Raw genomic sequence first — 21141 nt, 5'->3', positions numbered from 1 at the left:
CGAAGCGGCGTCTTGGTCGAGGCTTCCTTTACCCCAGGGGTTTGGCACCAGCCCTGAAAGATATCTTGGCGAAAGAGTTTCCAAGGACTTAATATATCGAATAGTTTAGTCTCTTTGGCCATGCAGTTTAGATTCACGCTCGACACTGAGGAACAAGTTTCTAAACTATTCCAAACTAGCCACTGAATCAAAGCATTCCTTGATGTTTTTTTTTCAGATTTACATTTCTGCCTAGACCTGTAGAAAGAGGACTAAACCTAGCAGGAGCAAGAACACATACTAGGCCTCATCCTATTAACCCCTTTAGAGTGGATTTATGTGCAGAAATTAACAATTTTTATTGTATACATAGTTCAAAAATTGGTAAGGCTATCATATTGGAAGATGTGGAGTTAAGCCTTTTCCCTCCTTTTTGGGAATCATCTGTCTGCGAGCGTGTATTGTAGTACCAGACTCACTACAAAGAAACACTGTTTAAAGCTGCAGCGACCATTAATTTTTCTTTAGGCCCACATATGCGACAACCTCAAACTGATCACAAATTAAATTGTCAGCTAAAAACATAAACATCTAAAAAACAAAAATCCGGGAAAGTCCTTGCCTGGCAGCTGTGAGTCAGCACGGAGGGATGCAGCATAGAGCCCAGCACAGAGGGTTGCAGAATTTGACCCAAACAACTGTCCAATCAAAACATTTCTAGAATACCATACTAAAAGACATTTCTGCTGATGACTGAAAAAACAAAAAACCTCTGCAGCCAAAGAAAAAAAAAAATTGTTTATTCAAAACTATTAAAACCCCACAAGTGCTATGTAAAAAGGAAAAAATATCAATGTTCAGCTCTTTTTTTTAAATGCTTGCCAACATTGGCATAATCCGCCAGTAAGACAGAGGAACTACGATTACATATCTGTAAGGAGAGCTTTGTATATCTGGTAAAAGCAATAAGAGTGGGAGCCCAAAACCTAAATGGACACTAAATTCCTAACTTTACAATGCGTCTACACATCTACTTGCTTTTTTTGGTCCTTAAAAACACCAAAATGCTCGTTGCCAAGTAAAGCCTATTGCAGATCAAAAAACAAAACAAAAAAACACAACCCATCATTAAGTGGCAGCAATAATCTCAATAAGCTGGTTACTATACATTAGCTTGTCATGTTAAAAAAAGCTAGCATGATTAATTTCCTCACATGCTGCTACATTCCACTGAACTACAATTACCTCCTGTCTAGTGTATTTCAACATCACTACTGCACAGAGCGCAAAGCAGGGCTAACCTGTTCGAGCAAGAGAAACCTGGCTGACTTCACTACAGGACCAGTGTTGCGGACAAACTCTAAAACTAACTTTAATATAGTACTGGCAAACAGCAACTACTATTGACATTCATTCAGGCCTGGATACCGTTGATAAAGACCAGTAAAAATATACTGCAGTGCGAGGGCCCAAGGCCTGTGGAAATGGGGTTTTGAGGTTTATAGAAGGCCTTGCAGCTTATTGCCTTTAAATCAGTGGGATTATAAACCGACGTTTAAACACAGAATGCCTTTGGGAATTCCCTTGCAACAGCTGGGAGAACTAAAACTAACTTGCATTTAGAACAGAACAAAAAGCATGGCCCCACTGTACAACCACAGGAGATAGGGTCACCAGGTTCATTAAAGACAAGAAATGAAGATATCACCAACAACATTCAGTTTTACTAGGGTCTAATTATTCAATTTCAAATTCCAAAATTCAGGTAAGCCATTTGTTTAACTTTATTGCATTCACTTAAATGCAATAAAGTTAGTCTACACAATTGTTGCAGTTTTAAATCAAACCCATTACTTCCCAGAATTCAGTTCAACAGATTAAAGTTCACTGGGGGTTGGGAAGAGACAACCCATTCAGCTATTGTTATGTTAATACTACAATTTAAATTGTTATGTGAAAGCTGTCCAATCTACCAGGTTAATAAGCAAGGATAGCTGGATGGCGCAATCACAATGGTGATAAGTCATAAAGTCAGAGAAAACTGAAAAAGCAAAAAGGACAGGCTGGTAAACGACTGTGGAATGGCACCAGCATTGCTGTGAAGCCTTGATGCCAAAGTTACCTTCACATTTTGATGTTTGTGAGAAAAGCTTTTTGCCACAAAGCTCCACCAATGCACCTACACAGTCTCCCCAGGCCTGAAAGCCTCTCACAAACAACTGCTTGTAACACAGCTAGTTGCACCCAGTGTAGACCCAACAAGGGAACAAATTCCCCGATAGGTATCACCCATGAGAAGCAAATAGGAAGGCTTTTTTTTTATTATTATTTCTTCCTGTGCTGGCTTTCCTACCAGGTGTTCCTGCGATGGTGTCTACTTATGGGAAACTGGGAACAACAAAGCACAGTTTAACACCTGTGCTTAACAGTTTCACCGCATACTGTTGCTGTCTCAAAGATAGTACATAACAAACCTTTAAAAAAAAAAAAGTGTGTGTATACATTATAGATATAGATATATAAAATATAATCTCTGGCTATGGAGATGAACAGTGCTCTGCAGTAGCTGTATCCGCAAGCAAGTCTATCTTATTTCAAAAACTAAACTCATTTTAAATTTTCCGTGACCACTTTACATCTCCATGGCAGAATACAGCAAAGCTATAAAAAGTGTTTGTTTTTCTATAAAGCAACGGTATATATAACACTTATTTTTATGTTTTTTTTTTTTTTTTTTTTTTTTTTTTTTAAGTGTACACTCAGGAGATCGACTCCCCAATTTCTAATAAACTTGGCAGTACCTTGTAGGTTATTTCAATTAAAATGCATTACCTTGGTAAATTGCAGGCAACGGCTTTGTTAATGAAACCTGTAAATATTTAAGCGTAATGCTGTGTGTTGATTTTTAAAAGATAGAAGCAGAGAGACGGTGGCAGCTGATGCTGACAAGACAGTTCTTGTCAACACCAAAAACATTGCCAGAAGAAACTCTTCAGGCTCTGACCAAATCCTTCAGACTATTCTGCAGCCTTGGGGGGAGGTACCTGCAAAACTGACAGTTAAGGGAAGCCATCAACATTAAATTGAATATGATCCTCCCTTCCAATTGACTGAGAATTTAAACAAAATCATTCCAAAAACAAAAGTTGAAAATGGCAGCATTTAAAAAATAGATAAGCTATTACCATTTAAACAAAGATTTACAAGGTGTGGTATCTGAAGTAGAGAAACATCATCTGTAGTTGACAAAAACAGGACTGGAAGAACCAAAAAGCTGTCTAACAAGGATGACTAATACTTGAAGATAATCTTAAGGAATAGAAAGACAATACAAGTTGAATAGACACAGAACTTGCAGAAAGCACAGGTGTTGTTGTCCATCAAATCAGCAGTACGAAGGTCACTTTAAAATCAGGACTTAAAGAATATGTTGCAGTACGAATACCTCTTAAGGGGAACAAGACTAAAAGACTACAGTATAAACAACACAGAACTTGGACTATTGAACAATGGTCAATGGCGATTTGGACTGTTGATGGATGGACAACACCTGGGTCTTCTGTAGTCAATTCAACGCTTGTCTTCTTTCTATTCCTCAAGTATATTATCTTCCAGTATTGCTCATCCTTGTTAGACAGCTTTTCGGGTCTTCCAGTCCTGGTTTTGTCAAGTACAGATGTTTATCTGTACTTGTTGATTATGCTTCACATACCACACCCTGAAAATCAAGTGATGCAAGCTATTTCACTGTTTTTCTACACTAGTGGAGGCTTTGAGTAAATTGTTAATGCTCACAATGCATCAGAGTAGAAAAATGCAACATGTCTAAGACCTTTGCACAGCAGTGCATTTGACCAAGTATGGTTTTGGAAAGAGAGGTTCAGTAATGCAAAGATACGTTCTTGAAGTGTTTAGGTACTTTCAGCTAAAATAAAATAGTTTAATACAGATGTGATGTATAAGTTGATTTTACTTACTGGTGCTCTGTTAATTATTACTTTTTAAATCTATTAAGTACCACTTGTCAGTGGTTTACAGTGTTACTACTGGAATTTACAGTAGTCGCCACTGCGTAGAATGGCTGCGCTTGTGTTAATGTGATTCCCTGCAGTAAACTATGGACAGTATAAACTCCCACACAATAACCTGACATTAAAAATGTCCCCCAATCACCAGCACTGTAATCACAACAAACAAGCATGTATGTGGTTAAAAATCTTTATAAAGGACAGTCATTACACTAATAAAAGATTTATTAAAACTCTGAATGCAATAAAGTGCTGAAGCGCACAGTACAAGCAGGCTAAATCACTGCAAAGTTTCCAGTAAAGTACTCTGTGATATGCATCTGGACAATCTTTTTTCGCAAGTATGGACAGCAAACCTGGTCAATGTTTCCTAAAAAAAATCCCAATTTGGCTTTACATCCAGATGCTGCTTCATAGCACACCGCAGCACATCGGGGTGTGTGTGTATGTATGTATGTATGTATGTACGTATGATACTAATCGTGTACGACTAAACAAGGTGTAAGTACACGTGTAAATATATTCATGTTGTTAATCAGATAGCTAGCCTAACAAAGTACTAATGTTTCGAAAAATTGTTAAATGTAATGCTCCAACAATAGCTTGTATTAGAAGTCTATGTACAATGCCTATAGAAAGTCTACACCCCCTTTCAAAATGTTCACCTTTTGTTGCCTTATAGCCTGGAATTCAAATGCATTAAGTTTTTTTTTTTTTTTTTTTTATTTATGTACACATCACTACCCCACAACTTCCAAGTGAAAAAAATATTCTAGAAATTTGTAGAAAATTAAAAATGAAAACTGAAATAGCTTGATTGGATAAGTGTCCACCCCCCTTGTAATTGCAATCCTAAATTAGTTCAGGTGTAACCAATCGCATTCAAAATCATACATAAAGTGGCCTCCACCTGTGTTAAATTGTAGCGATTCACATGATTTCAGGATAAATTCAGCAGTTCCTGTAGGTTCCCCTCTGCTGAGTAGTGCATTTCAAAGCAAAGACTCAACCATGAGCACCAAGGCACTTTCAAAAGAACTCTGGGACAAAGTTGTTGAAAGGCACAGATCAGGGGATGGGTATAAAAAAATAAAAAATAAATCAAAGGCCTTGAAGCACTCCACAAATCCGGCCTGTATAGTAGGGTGGCAAGAAGGAAGCCATTACTCATGAAAGCCCACCTTGAATCCCATTTGATGCATGCAAAAAAAACTCTGTAGCTATGTGGCATAGTTTTGTGCTCTGACGAAACTACAATGGAACTTTTTGGCTTAAATGCAAAGTGTTGTTTGGCGCAAACCCAACACAGAGCATCACCCAAAGAACACCATCCCTACTGTGAAGCATGGTGGTGGCAGCATCATGTCGTGGGGATGTTTCCCATCGGCAGGGACTGGGGCACTTGTCAGGATAGAAGGGAAAATGAATGGAGCAAAAATAGAGAACTCCTTGAGGAAAACCTGCTGCCCTTGGAAGAAAGTTGTAAAATGGGACGGAAGTTCACCTTTCAGCATGACAACGACCCAAAGCACACAGCCAAAGCTACACTGGAGTGGCTAAGGAACAAAAAGGTAAATGTCCTTGAGTGGCCCAGTCAGAGCCCCGACCTCAATCCAACTGAATTTGTGGCATGACTTGAAGATTGCTGTCCATCAACGCTGCCCAAGGAACGCGGACACAGGACACAGCTTGAACAGTTTTGTAAAGAATGGTCAAATATTGCCAAATCTAGGTGTGCAAAGTTGGTAGAGACCTATCCCAACAGACTCACAGCTGTAATTGCTGCCAAAGGTGCGTCCACCAAGTAACTCAGGGGCGTGGAGACTTATCCAATTATGATCCGTTTTCTATTTTTAATATATAATTTCTCAATAAAAACTTTTTCCCCTTAACATTATGGACTATGGTGTGTAGATACTCATCATTTATATGCATGAAAAAGTTTAAGGGGGTGTACACTTTCTATAGGCACTGTATATTTGTAATGAACCTAAAATGTGGTCCTACTTGGGAATGTTTGTTATAGTAGAGAATTTCTTATACAAAAACTAAGAGTTGTTAATACTTGTATAAAAGTCTCCTTTCAGTGATATCATTGCTACAGAACCACTAAAGTTAGTGGCGGCCTTAACTGACAATTTTCCGTCTACTTCAAAATCGTCAGTTTGTACCGTCAAGTAAAACGTTTTTTGTGTTTAATACATAGGGGAGTGCCAATTCAACAATGCATCTGTTTTTATATATTTATATATATATATATATATATATATATATATATATATATATATATATATATATGTGTGTGTGTGTGTGTGTGTGTGTTTGGTCAAGTGGGTGGTTTTTAATGTTAATAATCTCATCAGGGCAACAGGTGAAATTCGACCCGCTCTGTCTGGTTTAAAATCCAGTGTGGACTCACCTCCTGTTCTTGAAGTCATGCTGTGTGTAAAATGTGTAAAGACTCGAATGTGCAGGGACCCAGACTGGGACTCAAATGGACGCAAAAGCGACCAAAACAATGTTGTAAAACAGGTTTTTCTGGGTAGGCACATTTGCACCTGTAGCACAAAAATGCTACCTCTCCCTTTAAAAGCATGTGTCAATATTTACCAATACTCAATGATGTTGGGCTGCAAGGGGGAGGAAAAAAAAAAAGCATATTAAAATATTTTAATAAACCGAAGTGCGAGAAGGATGATAACAAATACACCAACAACAACAACTTAATCGAATATAAATGCTTAGTGCAGAGAGGTGCTGTGTTAACACAAGCAGAATAAGGTAACCCCAGTTTCATGTAACTACTGTAATGGTGACCAAACGTGTTTTGTACATACATTTAGTATTTCATATCGTAAATAACAGAACCAATTCACTGCAATTTAAAACTTATTTTTACTGAAAAATAAACAGTAACATGCAATCATGCCTGTGCTACATGTGGTCAGATCAGGACTTCACTGACACTGAGCATGGGAGCTGGAGCAAGCTAATTTCCATGTTACAACTGTACACAATTAGAGGTGCCATCACCAATTCAAGACACAACACTAGCAAACGATTTAAAAAAATAATAAAAAGCTGAATTCATTGTAGTAATCAGCTGCACAGATTAAACACTCAGCAGGACGTTTCAACAAACAAGTGAGTAGAGACATTAAGTTGCTGTAGTTGTACTTTAAGCAGTTTAATATGGTAACAACTACCTTGATCGTGAAGTGGCACCAGCAATTGAATCAGGCCTGAAGCCGTTGGTTCCCAAGGCAAAAAAGTCAGGCGCTCCGGTTTGTAATTATATTTTAAAAGAAATGTATTTTAAAGAGTAAAACAGGAAACAAAGCAAAACAGGCTGTGACGCTTCAGTTTGTGTGTTCTCTTGTATTAAAAAAAAAAAAAGGCAACAACTTTCCAGTCTGTTTCATCTCTATACTCACGTCTTTTGTAGCCAGTTTGTCTACATTGACAACGAGATACAAAACCTGACCAGATATGTGTTCAGCAGCTTGGGCACATCCAGTTTTGTTGGCCTGGGCAGCCATAGCTGCAAGTGCCAGGCAGTGGAAACGGGTCAGTCTGACAGACTGAGGCTTTAGCCTGAGATTTAAGGAATTCTGAATCTCTCATGCTAACAAATGTCATAACCAAGTTTCATCACCTGGTTAAGCTGTTTGCAGTAGATAGGTTACTCTGAAATATTAAGTCAGAGACATGCCACCATTACTGTGGTCTTCCATAGTCAAGATAAAATGTGCCCTTTACTTTACCAGGGCTGTGCCACATTCTTCAAATGTGGTTTTAGCTGTAGGGTTGCCTATCCCCTTGAAACTTGCCACTGTGAGACAGTTAATCATGCTTGTGTTACAACATGCAGCAGTAGGATGGTATCTACAAGCTCTGTTAATTGTGCCAAAGAAATACATTAATAGAGCCCGAGTACAACACACACTGAGAAAACAGTGTGATGCTGACCCATTTTGCTGCATGCAAGAAATATACTGAAGTACTTGGCATTTAATGCATCTACAGAAGCTTGAGCAAAATTGCTGATATTTTCAGAATATTTTAAAACAAGCTGAACTAGTAAAATCTTAAATGTTAGATACTGGCAAGTGTACGGCTTTCTGAATGCAAAACCACACTGGCACACACGCTGGTGAAAATACAGCTATCCATGATCATTTGCATGTTCACTCTTATCCATTACTTCTGTACATGGTTGTCACTATAAAGTGACAAGTCGGTGTGGTTTTGGCAACATGGCCTCCAACATCTGGGAGTTTAGAATTTTCTAGGACAGGCAGGTCTATTGCTTTGCATCCCCTGAGCAAAAGGCATTCAGTTCAAGTCTTTCTGCACAAGTCAAAGTTAATAGGTGTATGTCTTATAAAATCAGTTTAGTTTCAGATAAAGGTTTATACATTGTCAATTTAATGCAAAACTATCCTTAAATTTAACTTCTTCGTTTCTGTTTATGCTTCAAACCCTGCTAGTCAGCATCTGTCCAATAGGTAGGACACAGGAGAAAGCAGCTTACCTCTGTTCCAGATAGCAAACGGGTGTATATTTTTGCGTGGTGCAGAGGTAAGCATGACCAGATTTGTACCACCGACATGTTCTATGTAATTGTATTTCACATTCACATTTCACATGAACTGTGTTGTACAACGTGCAAGAAGAAAAAACAAAACAAAAAAACTTTGCTGTAAACAAATGTTTACTTAGATAAGTACTGCCCTGAGTATCTGCCATACGATATATAACAGTATATATACTATAGTACTTTATTGACAGCATTTGGGTTTGCATTTAAAAACATACGCACAAGTTACTAATGGTACTATGATCACTTTACCACAGATCTCCCGAAAAAAGGCAAGCGAGAGAGAAAGAGACAGGGGTGCAAAGAAGGATCCAGTTCCCTCCCCCCTCAAAAAACACGAAAACTGGGCCTACACTCGTCGAAACCAAAACAAAGATGCAATATATAACAGGAAATCATACATGAAATAAAACGTCTCTTGTCTATCTCCTACGCATTCACAAAGACGTTGTTTTAACAGTGTCATGACTGCTTTGCAGATTAAAATAACCATATAAAAACAGGCTCTTGTAAACAACGCTGGACAGTGTACCATTGACCTTTTTTTCAATCCGGATGTAACTATATATTTTTTTGGCCACTAAAAATAAGTTTCAATAAAGTCAGGTTTAGGTCACCTGTCTTCTCTTTGTAAAATACATGTGTAGTTAATCAAATAGAATTTACAGTAAGCAATGCTATAGCAACAATGTTTGTATACACTATTTCACCGACTGCAGTTGTGTTAAACATTTTAAACAAATTTAACAGTATTATTTTAAATATCATTATTTGTTGAAAATAACCGATTAAAAAAAAAACTAAAAAAAAAAAACTGTAGGTTTGTTACCGGAGGGCGTCCTAAAGCAGGTCGAAGTCCTGTTCGGTTTGTTGGTCCGTGAGGAGTGGAGTAAATCAAACTGCCAGCTGGCTGATCTGATACACAGACATTTGCAGTCTGTGTAAGACAGGACGGCGAGGTTAGGATCTGGATATATGTACCGGCAGGGAAATTAGAAGTAAAATTCTCAGTGAATCCGGTTATTACAGTACTTTTGTCCACCGACGAACCCCCAACCCCTGTTACTATTACTTTCTCCGGGGCTGTTGGGATTCCCTTTCTCATCTTTATTTAGAGCGAGTTCCCTTTGTCCCTCCTTTACTTTGGAGCCGATTTTATCCAAATCCTTTAGGGCGAGATCACAAATACTGGCTGTTTCTGATAGAACAGAGTTTACTCTACCAATATTCTTGATTTTGAAATTATATTGAGAATGCAGACAGGCAGATGCAATGGATTTGAACCAGAAGAGAGCTGCCGTTTCTGCCGCTTGAAAAATGGCTTCAGGAAGCTGACAATGAATGAAGGGAGACAGTTTACGCGCGAAGGCCCTCCCGCGAAACTCAGATTTCCCGCGGACTTTTCGAACTGTATTTGCATATTTTCAGCTATTGGTCACCTACGGAGTCGTTTCCGCCTTCTTTCAATGGCGTAGTCATAATAATGTACCAATCAAAGTGTGAGCTGGGAAGCTTTGAAAAACTATTGGCCAGTGTAGTAAACGGTTGCCAAGGCACCACAGAAATCTATTTACATACAGAAAAGATGATTGGACGAGTTCTAGGGGATTCCCTTCTTGTTTCAGAGCATTGGGGAATCCTCTCAGAAGCGCTTTCACACAACTTTACATCCAAACAGCCACCTACTAACATGCATTCTCATACTGGTATCCAGCTACCACAACTTGCTCCAAGCCGAGGACTTAGCAAACTATGATAGACTAAATATTGTCTGGGAAGTTTAAAAAAAAAATGAAATGCAGTATAGTATAGTAGTGTATATTCAAAGTTCTTCCTCTACTTTGATGGGGACCCATAAGACATTGATAGTTGTCTGCAATAATAACAAATATGCTAGTAATTACACTCCTCTCCGGTCAGTTCTGTAAATAAAAGAATAAAGCTGTGTGTATTGTGTAAAAGTATACCTTTGGAGAGTTTCAAATGACCAGGTTTTGGATAGCAGCAGTAGCTACTCTAACCACTACAATGAGAAACTCTAGGACAGTCTGTCTGTCCCGTTTACAGTTTTGCAGAAATCTGGAGAACTGCTTACCACATTGTCATGAAGCTTGGTTTTAATATTATTTGTATAAATTATTGAGAATATAAGATTATGAGGAAATGGAGGGGGGTCTGTCTGCCCACATAACATGCTTATATTTTTGCATATATCATGAGAACTGTGCATCCAATTGTCATGAAACTTGTTATTTACCAAAAACATTTAAACTAATATGGTCAACAGCCAGGTAGGAATCACATGAGAGGAGAGTCAAGCAATTATGCACATTTTTATAGTTGGTCAACAAAAGTAGAAAACAAAGTTTCAGTTTCAATCATTGTAAAGCAAAGGGGGCAGCTCCCTGGTCCCAGACACAGATACAAACAGAACTCTGCACCTTCGGTAGCACTTGAAACAAAGTTTACACAATCCACTACACAGGCTGTTCCTACAGACCAACCACACAGACTGTGTGCGGCCAGTTCTGCTTATATGTCTGGAGCGGTCCTCAATTTCCCAATAATAGACCAATTTATAATTTATACCTAACTAGCATACACACGTGGATGTCTTTTCTAATATCCACGTTCATACAGGATGATTTAGACATTTTGGAAAGGGAAGAATGGGCCACCCATCATAAGCTTACTGTATATTCCTAGATTCTGACATGAGATTTTGATATCAGCAAGACAGTCTGGTAAGGCTGAAAAAGCAGTGGTGTCACCAGATTTTACAGAAATATAAAGTTGTGTGTTGTCAGCATAACAGTGAAAATTCACACTGTTCACACGAATGATCTCACCCTGTGGTAGCATATACAAAATAAATAATATGGGACCAAGAATAGAGCCTTGGGGGACACAACAAGTAATAACAGATAATCCTGATAGAGACTAACCCAAGTTTTAAGGTGATCATTTAAAATGTCATGATCCACAGTATCAAATACAGCACTAAGGTCTAAAGAACCAAAATAGATATAGAGTTTAAGTCTGCACTCATCAGAAAGTCATTCACCACTCTGACAAGTGCAGTCTCTGTGTTATGAGCAGAGCAAAACCCATACTGACATTTTTCAAGGACATTGCTATTAATGGCAAGTTAGAAATGGGTCTAAAATTACTGTACAAGAACAGTACAATGTAAGTTAGACTTTTTCAGTAGTGCCTTAACCAAAGCAGTTTTGAAGGCAACTGGAACTATTCTAGTTGACAGAGATCTATTTATTACAGTAAGAACATTGTCACAGAAATAACTAAATACATGATATGGCATATAGCTGGAACTGGAACTAAGGAAGAGGTGGCAGATTTAATCTACATCACTAACACATTCAAATCCTTTAGTGTAATCAAGGAAAATGATTCCATTAACATCAATAAGATTTGAGAAATAGCAACGGCTGGCTGTCCTCAGAGCTCCACATATTTAATAGATGTTGTTTCCAAATATAACAGTGAATGTGCACTTTATTAGCTCTTCATCTATATTCTAATTTCTGACATTCCCTCTTAATTTTGTATGGGTCACTGTTAACCCAAGGTACAGTTTGCTTAGAAGAGACAATTCGAGGTGCTCTTCGTGCGGCTAGTACATCTGCTAAGCACTAATTTATACAAAGGTAAGGCTTCATTATGTCTATTTTTACTGTCAAGATGGTCGTGTCGTGTTGAGTTGGGGGGGATATACGTCTATTATATGATAATAAGGGCTTTTTGCGTATGACCCCTCATACCGACATTTGGAAATTGGACGATCATCCCCTGGAGGAGATTTATACGCATCATACGCATAGGAGAGGTCATATGCAAAAAAACACTCTATCATATAATAATATACGTATCCCCACAACTCAACACCGCACGACCAGCGTGACTGTAAACATAGACACAATGAAGCATTCTTACCTTGGTATACCCGTAAGTTAGTGATCAGCAGATGTGTCAGCTGCATGAAGAGCATAGTGTGTTGTTTTCACTAACTCTACTGTGCAGAATATTTTTTTTTTCTATGTGTAAATATCAGGACTTTGTTTCTGTCTATCGGGACGTGAGACATTTGCTAGGAAATCGGGACTGTCCCGACCATATAGGGACTGTTGGCATGTAAGTCCCTCCAATGTGTATGATGCTTATGACCCCATGGGAAGAATGTCCCACTGAACAGTTTCCAAATGTTGGCAAGTATGGCCACTATATCAAACATACTTGGTAAAAAGTGATTATATCTGTCAACTAACTCATCAGTAGACAGAGAGTGGGTAGCGGTGAATGGTGATAGCCTCGCAAAATTGAAAGAACTTGTTGCAGCTAAATAATTTTTTCTGCAAGTTATAATAGTGTGTGCCACACTCTTATTGGGTCAAGGCATGTGACAGAGACCAAATGATTCTTGCTGATTGTGGCAAAGTGGTGAGGGGATACGGTTGAGTGCAGTGCAGTGCAGATAAGAATCACACAGACAATTACAAACAATTACTACAATGTCCAGAGCCTTACAGCAAACATCTGTAAATAATAAATGATGGAAGTAACTACAGCGGCATGTATCACGTCATTTGTAAAAATGCCACGGGTTTGACCCACAACCAAAAGTCCAGTTGAACACACCAACAATAAACACAAAACACAAACACAATTCTTATTGACAGTGTATAAGTGCTAGACTAGACTCGGGAAGCACAACCTCCTCCCACCAAACAGAGGGACAATGATGCGCCTGCATTCGTCTTTCCGACCGATGCACAAATAGAGGACTGTACATAGGGATGAAGTTGATGAGGGTGTCTGCTGGAAAGAAAGCTCTAAATAAGAAAGCAATAGATGCACGATTCCTTTCCTGCAAACCCATTGCATGGGACTGAAGGAGTTCTTCCCATACAATACTGAATCTAGCCAGTGTTTGCCTGCATCTTCTCCAGCCATCCATTCTTGTCGCAACTATGTTGTAAGTAGGCCTATGATTTTATATACCCTTATAACTAATTAGCAAATACACACAAATTATGTATTTATTATATTAACAGCATTTGTGTACATTTTTTCCACATTTTCTGCATAATTAATTTTAATATTTCAACAAAGTACTTGTGTTTGAAACCAACACATCATGAGTTGTTTTTAATATATTTGTTCCACTGCTTAATTGATACATTAACGCATATTTGTGATTATTGAACGAATAATCATTTTGTTTATCACATTAACAGTATATTATATATATATATATATATATATATATATATATATATATATATATATATATATATATATATGGGTGTGTGAAAGGACATCAGTAGCCTAAGAAGCATAAGAAAAGCAGTAATGGGAATTGGTGAGTGCTAAATACCTAACCGATGATATAAATATATGCGTCATTAAGGAGTAAATGGGACTGGGACAAACAAAATAACATGCTACTTTACCATTTCCTAATTCTAAACAATAACAGTAATTATTATTATTATTTTCTTCTTGAAGACTGTCGTACTTGGCAAAATTGACGTTTTAACTGCAAGCCCTTTATATTCGGGGGGGGGGGGGGGGGGGGGGGGGGGGGGGATAGGGGGGTAACTTTCTCTTCATCTCTGCCTAGCGTGTAAAACCTCATGTAAACCCCTATGCATTATTTGAACGATATACTTTATCGCGTAGCATCTCTTTTCAGAGTGTTTGGTGATATTTAAATAAACCCTCCCATTATTGTGTTATTAATGAGGTCGTTTGCATTTGGATGACTAAATTCTCTCTCTAATATAAACTCTCATGTAAATGTGGAAGCAGAACTGTCATGACCATAAACGGGTGAGGGATCTGTTGTTGCGCTTTTCAGGTTTTGCTTGTAAATTGCCCCAGTGTTGAAATAGTACAGTAACCCATCGCCTATCTAACTGTGGTGAGACCAGAGCAGAGGTGTAGAAGTAAATAAAAAAGTGGGTAAACTCCCCTGTTCGGTGGAGTAGAACAGATAGATTAAACAGATAAACATGAACAGATACATTGTTATAGGCCCTCAGCCAACCAGAGGCCTCCCCCCCATATAGTTATTTCGCCTCTCAGGTGCTGAACAGTCACAGGCCCGACATTACACTTCATGTGAACAGTTCTGTGAGCATCCTTTCGCGGGCTAGGATGAAGGCTACTAAACAACCAATCACAAAACAGACTCTCTCTCTCTCTCTCTCTCTCTCTCTCTCTCTCTCTCTCTCTCTCTCTCTCACACACACAAACAGTAAACTCTGTGTCCCTTATATGATAAGTGGGTAAACGCTATATTGCCCAAATTAAAAGTGGGTAAACACCGGTTAGGTGCGTTACCCTCGACTACACCACTGGACCACAGTAAGGGCCGATATGTAAAAAGGTGAATAAATTAATCTTATTTTAAATACCTTTATACACAGCTGTAACACTTACTATATTCACACAATCATTGTTTTGAGATGCAGCTTTTATTAGGGAGCTCCCCTAAGTGCCTAGTTTAGAAAGATACAAGGTATTATTGCTTGTGACAGAGTAGCCATCTGCCGTGTGGGTGCGTGCATTCACTGCTGAGTGACAGGCAGGAGATCGAGAAGAAGGTTGAAGTTGTCATGCTCTGTAGACGAACAGGATTTATTTATATATCAACACACTGAACAGCTCACTTGACACTACCAGAAACGGTTGCACACAGAACACATACAACACAGTTAAAACTTTGGAAGGATCTACAATCTTTGAACTAACCTTCTCTGTTCAGTAATAAATTAACGTTGCTGAAGAGATCGGTAATGGCGGCTAAATGGTTAGGGCGGATACGCAACATATTGCTATCATATTACTACATCAGGTTTGTTATGGTAAGTTTAGGGGTAGGGGTTAGATTTATCTACAGGGGCTGAAACAAACAGTGTTGAAATAATAGCAAGAGTTTAATAGTGACATTAGTTTTTGGGTTAGTTTAAGGGTGGGGGTCGGGGGTAGATTTAGGGGGCTAAATTAGGAGATAGGTGTAAGCCGCAGATGACGTGGCACGGACTGAAGTTGCGCGTGGACAAATAAATGGTGTGAGCAATTGTAAATGAGGTAAGGTGAATAATGGAGTTACATGACGTTTAGTTCAATTAGTTATGTTGACGGGGGAAAAATAAGGTTTTAAGAATATGATTTGCCACATTTGCCAAAGATGCCCCGTTTAAGGATTGTTCTTGTTGTGTTTTTATTTATTTATTTATTTATTTATTTTTCCAGAGTTGTTTTTTGTTTGGGTGCTTAAAAAAAAGAAGCTGTGCGAGCGCAGCGAGGGCCTTAGTTGACTGCGGTAAAGTGAGCACGCTGTTCTAATTTTGGGTTGAAATACTTTTCAGGTATTTGGATTGCAGCATGATCACACACGAGATAAATTACGATAAAATTTTACAATAAGATTATGAACGAGTTTTCTGAACTGATTTTTTTTTTCCCTTTTGTTTTTCTGGTCAATATTTTTAACCATTGTGTAACAGGCTGTTATTTCACGCACTTGGGACGTCGGCTTGCTGTTTTTGTTCCTAGGCAGAGATCACGCACTGCAGCTGCTGCAATGTACCCGTAGGATTCCCTTTGATATCTCTTTTGGTGTCATAAAATTAAAGACTGTTTCGTGGGTAGACATTGGGTGGGGTAGTTCTTTTAAAAATGTATTAAGGTACTTTTTTGTATTCTATACGTGTAGTATAAATACAATTATTTATTATACTACTTTTTAAACAAACTTGAGATAAGACTTTCAAAATGTTCAGTGTGTCCATGTGACAAATGATGCGATTTGGTGGTTTTAAAGATGTTTAATTCCAAAACTACATAGTAAAACATCCCCAAATGAACCAATAATTACAATGCCATTCATTATCATACAACTTGAATATCCAACGCACCTTTTAATACATTTGAGATAAGTGTTTCAAAACGCTCCATTTGAATTTTCCCATTCTGACAAATGATGCGATGTGGCTGATTTAAAGTTATTTAATTCCAAGATTACACAGTAAAACATCCCCAAATTAAATATACATATAGTAAACATACACTTCTTTATTTAGAATAAGTAATAAAAACTGCAGGAAAAACAAAGACTTATTTTTTTTTAAAAAAATAAAGGTTTTATTGAATAAAAGAAAAGACTGGAATGAGAACTGAGCACATTGCAAACACTCAGTTCTGCAGTTACACAACACAGAACCTGAACACACAACTAGGGAACTTTTTATTGGAGAACACAGACAACATTTGCAACAACTTTTCCATCCAGCTTTATGCATTTCTGCAGAACCCCAGTCCTGCACACATTTACCTAAAATACAGTTATTGGATACCTGGGCAAAGAATGACAGCTTCAGCAAGGGCACTGGGGAAATTTCGACACAGTCTGAATAGCACCCACCTTTACATTGTCCCTTCCTAAGTTACTTTCTGGCCCAGGAAAGAGGAGGACTGTCCATCATAACAAGGGAAAAGGGCGATAAAGCGGGAACAGGTTGGGGTCTCAAGGTGGTTACTATGTCCAGCTGGTTTGAAGGAGTCCGATTGAACCTCTCCACTGAGTCCATTGTGCATGTTTCCCTACTTCCGAGCTCACAGCACAATGCTGCAACATTGATTTGAAATTCCAGCACTATCGAATGGATAGTACTTTTCCACAAGGGCCCTCAGCCACTGTATCTACCCCCTGGTTTGGTGAGTGCACAGATCCCACGTCATGTTGTAAAATTATCCATTGAGACCAGTACAAAACAATTGCCAAGGTCCAAGGTGGGGAAGAGGCCAGGATGTCACTGGTTACCCTTTCAATTGGTGCTCCAGCTGGAAACTGCTGAGGGCAGTCTTTGCATCTCCAGCAGAAATTTTCAACATTCTGATAACTGTGGCACCAGAAGTTGGTTTTCTGAGTGCCTACAACTGTGGCCACAGAAGAAATTGGTTTTCTGAGCGCCCGACTGTAGTACGCAAACACTCTCTTCCTGATACGCCATACTGGGGAAAGGACCGCGTCAATTCACCAATCACTGGGCAAAGTGCAACTCAGGGCATCAAAGTCCCAAAGATCAAAAGTCAGCTGGCAGTAGCATGTCAGAATGGGAAAATGCAATATGGAGTATTTTGAAACACTTTTTATCTCAAGTTTCTTAAAAGGTGCATTGGATAGTCAAGTTGTATGATAAAGAATGGCATTGTTACTATATGTTTGGTTCATTTGGGGATGAACCATCAAATTGCATCATTTGTCACATGGACACATTGAACATTTTGAAAGTGTTTTATCTCAAGTTTGTTTAAATTTTTTTACTATACCTATAGTATTCAAAAAAGTATCTTAATACACTTTTAAAAGAACTACCCCACCCAATTTGGTTGAATTTTGTGTTCTTCAGTGTGTGAGTTAAGTGTACCCTACCCGTTTTCTACATCAGATAGACAGTTCAGGGGGGGGGTATTTTAGACACAGTGAATCAGCACATCTTTACCGCAGAAAATATTATGTTTCTATAGTAACATTTATTAAACACCACAATGAAAACCCATTTGGTTCACATCAGCCTTTAATTATCTCATAGCTTAATTGTTTGCCATGCTGTTTAGCTATGTCCTCCCTAATACTGTACCACAAGTTACAAACCCAGAAATTGCATGGGAGTGTCCAAATGTAGAGGAACATAGAAATGGACTTAAATGTGTTATAGAAATAAAAAAAACACTGCATTTTAACACATTTCTTCTGTTCTAGTTGCTCACCATAGACATATGAAGCCCAAGTTTGACCAGCCAAAGTGTTTGGTAATGCACAGTGTATTTATTGCAAGCGGTACTAAAAGGAATCTTTAGTATCTGTTCATTAGATTGTGATGGTACTGGCACTTACATTTTAGAGACTTTGGATAATATAAGGTCTACTGCTGTCAGTATATATATATATATATATATATATATATATATATGGATATAATATATATATATCTAACCTTTTATTTATAATTATGGAACTAACGCTAAGCTTATTAAAAGTAACCATTTTCCCCATAAAAATTGACCACTGTTTTTTTATGCAGAATTTGTACATGATTATTTTGTTTATAAAAGTGAACTCACTGTGCAACGTTTTAAGATATAGTATCACCCCATTAAGGGGCGGGTCTACAGGAGCCAGGCCCAGGGCCCCCAGTTAACTAGGGGTCCCATAATTATGATCTCACATATTTCATCTTCCATTTGTTTTATTTACAGAGCCTTAGAATGTATATGTATCATGTGTACATCACTGTAAGACCAGTAAATACTGTTCACAATTTTTATTTAATAACACTAGACACCACCCTCCCTTGAAAATGGCTTAAGTGTTTTTGACACACAAACTGCCTGTTTTTAGTGGAACGCCATGTAGGTTTATGTATTACCACGGTGTGCTTGTGCACACTCATGTTAAAAACATATTTTAACTGGCGCTGATATGTTAATTATGGGGGCACTAAACGGAAACAAAAAAAAATGAAAGGGGTTTAAAAGAAGCAGCTTTAGTACAGCAAAATCCAAAGCTGTGCTTGTTTTTACAAAAAAAAAAAAAAAAAAACCCAGACAAGCCCCTACAACACAACTGTGAAGTGGCTGAAAAAAAAAATGACAAAGAGCAAGACGGCCAACCTAGAGCTGGTAATGTTGAGAAATTGTAGGCAGATGAAAATGCAGTAGAAATACAACAGCCTCTTACTACATTCAAAGCTGCTCAACAAAAGGTAAATTGATCTAGTCTGTGCCCAGGGCCCCTTGAGTTCTTAATCCAACCCTGTCTTTATAATTTATCTAAATTGTGAAATAATGTGTTGTAACACATAATTTGCCATTTGGGAATGCAAATTAGCAAAACAAAGTCTACTCTCATAAAAAAAAAGAAGAATTCTACGAGTACTGCAAACAACAACAAAAAAAAGGAAATTAAACCACTCTGAAGTAAATGCTTATAATCTAAAGTACTTACTTCCAGGGCAGTTATTTATGTCACCAGAATGTAATAATAATAATAATAATAATAATAATAATAATAATAATAATAATAATAAATAATAATAGCACATTATATTATTTTCTGTAGAATATTGCAAAGAGTAGCGGGTTCTGAAAAATATAATGTTAATATGTCCCCATGTGTTGCTACAACTGTTTAAATTGCTGTGTTACCTGTTTGAAAATGTGGGCAACAATCCTTACACTATCAGTGCACTAGAGCGGACATTTTGAAAAGAGCTTTGAAACAGTCTTTAGTTACAAGTGTAAAAAGTTGTAAAATTTATAAGTGCCTTATTTAAACAGCTGCATCAATTCCTGGGGATGTGTAACGTTATGTTTTTAGGAACCCCGCTACTAACTTTAAATATAGTAAATGCTGTTGAATAATATAACGTTGTCTGTATAGAATGTATGACCACCAGCTTTTAACCCCGAGACAATACCTCGACTGTTTTTCAATACTGCTTCTGTTGTCTTTAAATTGTTTCTTAATTCATGTAAGTTAATTAAAATATTGACTGTGCAATTATTATCTTGACCTTTCACTGATTTTTGTTTGTGGTGAAAAAAAAATGCTGCCCTTTACTGGAAAATTCTACACAGTTCAGAACTACAATTTACAGCAGTAATTTGTTATAAAATGTAGTTAATTGTATACTATCTACCCAGTTCTTTGCTGTACATACTGTATGATTGACAAAGTAGTTTTCTTCAGGTAAACGGGCATTAGTATTAAGTTTCAAATCAGAAGCTTACAGTCTTCTATTCCAGTCCGACAAAATCTGTTTTTCATGTTTGTAAGAGCATCGAGTCTTACAGATCAGAGTTAAGGCCACTGCATACTGGGTCCGGTCATGCATCTGATGTTAACGTGAGTCTAAGCAGAAAAAAAACCGATCGTCTGCATTCCCTATTATACCTTACACACAATCCGTAATTGTCGTGGGCAGTGTTGCCAAGTCTCACGAGAAAAAGCGTCGCTGGCTTTTAAAAAAAGTCCAATCCATTTCAGAAGGAGGGGAGTGGGGGTGTTTAAAAAATTCCATATTTTTTTTTCTAATGACGTGTGTATAGATTAACGCCAGTCAATCACCAAAACCACTCCTACAACCATTTTTAACTGTTGATGTCACGCCACGTAAAAGAAAACCGGTTTGGCAACTGCCTGGTCGTACGGCGGGGCGTCAGTTTTGGAATCGAAACAAGTTCGATTTAATCTGATTTGACGTGCATTAAAAATTACACTAACCAACGAAAAACAACAGGGAAGACACGTGGTTTCTTGCAGTTCCCTGAACAAAATGAAAAAAAAAAGTGTGTGTCACGAAACAAAAATGACTTTATGATAAATCCAACAAAGATTATAAAGACTTTGAAAAAAAGAACACATATGGAAAGACATTGGCGCGAACTTTGGGCATGAATTAGTATTATAAAACTTGAAATTATGAACTCATGGCATACATAAAC

At 37.9% G+C, this 21141-nt stretch overlaps 1 protein-coding gene across 1 annotated transcript in view; it reads right to left on the bottom strand.

The window, feature by feature from the left end:
- LOC121314809 (transcription factor E2F3-like) overlaps nt 1–9929 on the bottom strand; it is a 30414-nt gene extending 20485 nt beyond the window's left edge. Inside the window, exon 1 of the mRNA XM_041248497.1 lies at nt 9437–9929. Within this exon, the coding sequence (XP_041104431.1) occupies nt 9437–9712 (276 nt within the window). The 5' untranslated portion in view covers nt 9713–9929. The remainder of the gene's footprint in view (nt 1–9436) is intronic.
- Between the last annotated feature and the right edge of the window lie 11212 nt (nt 9930–21141).

The sequence above is a fragment of the Polyodon spathula genome, chromosome 4 (assembly GCF_017654505.1).
Source record: "Polyodon spathula isolate WHYD16114869_AA chromosome 4, ASM1765450v1, whole genome shotgun sequence".
In the NCBI taxonomy this organism is placed as follows: domain Eukaryota; kingdom Metazoa; phylum Chordata; class Actinopteri; order Acipenseriformes; family Polyodontidae; genus Polyodon; species Polyodon spathula.
This window is presented reverse-complemented; position numbering and strand designations above follow the sequence as displayed.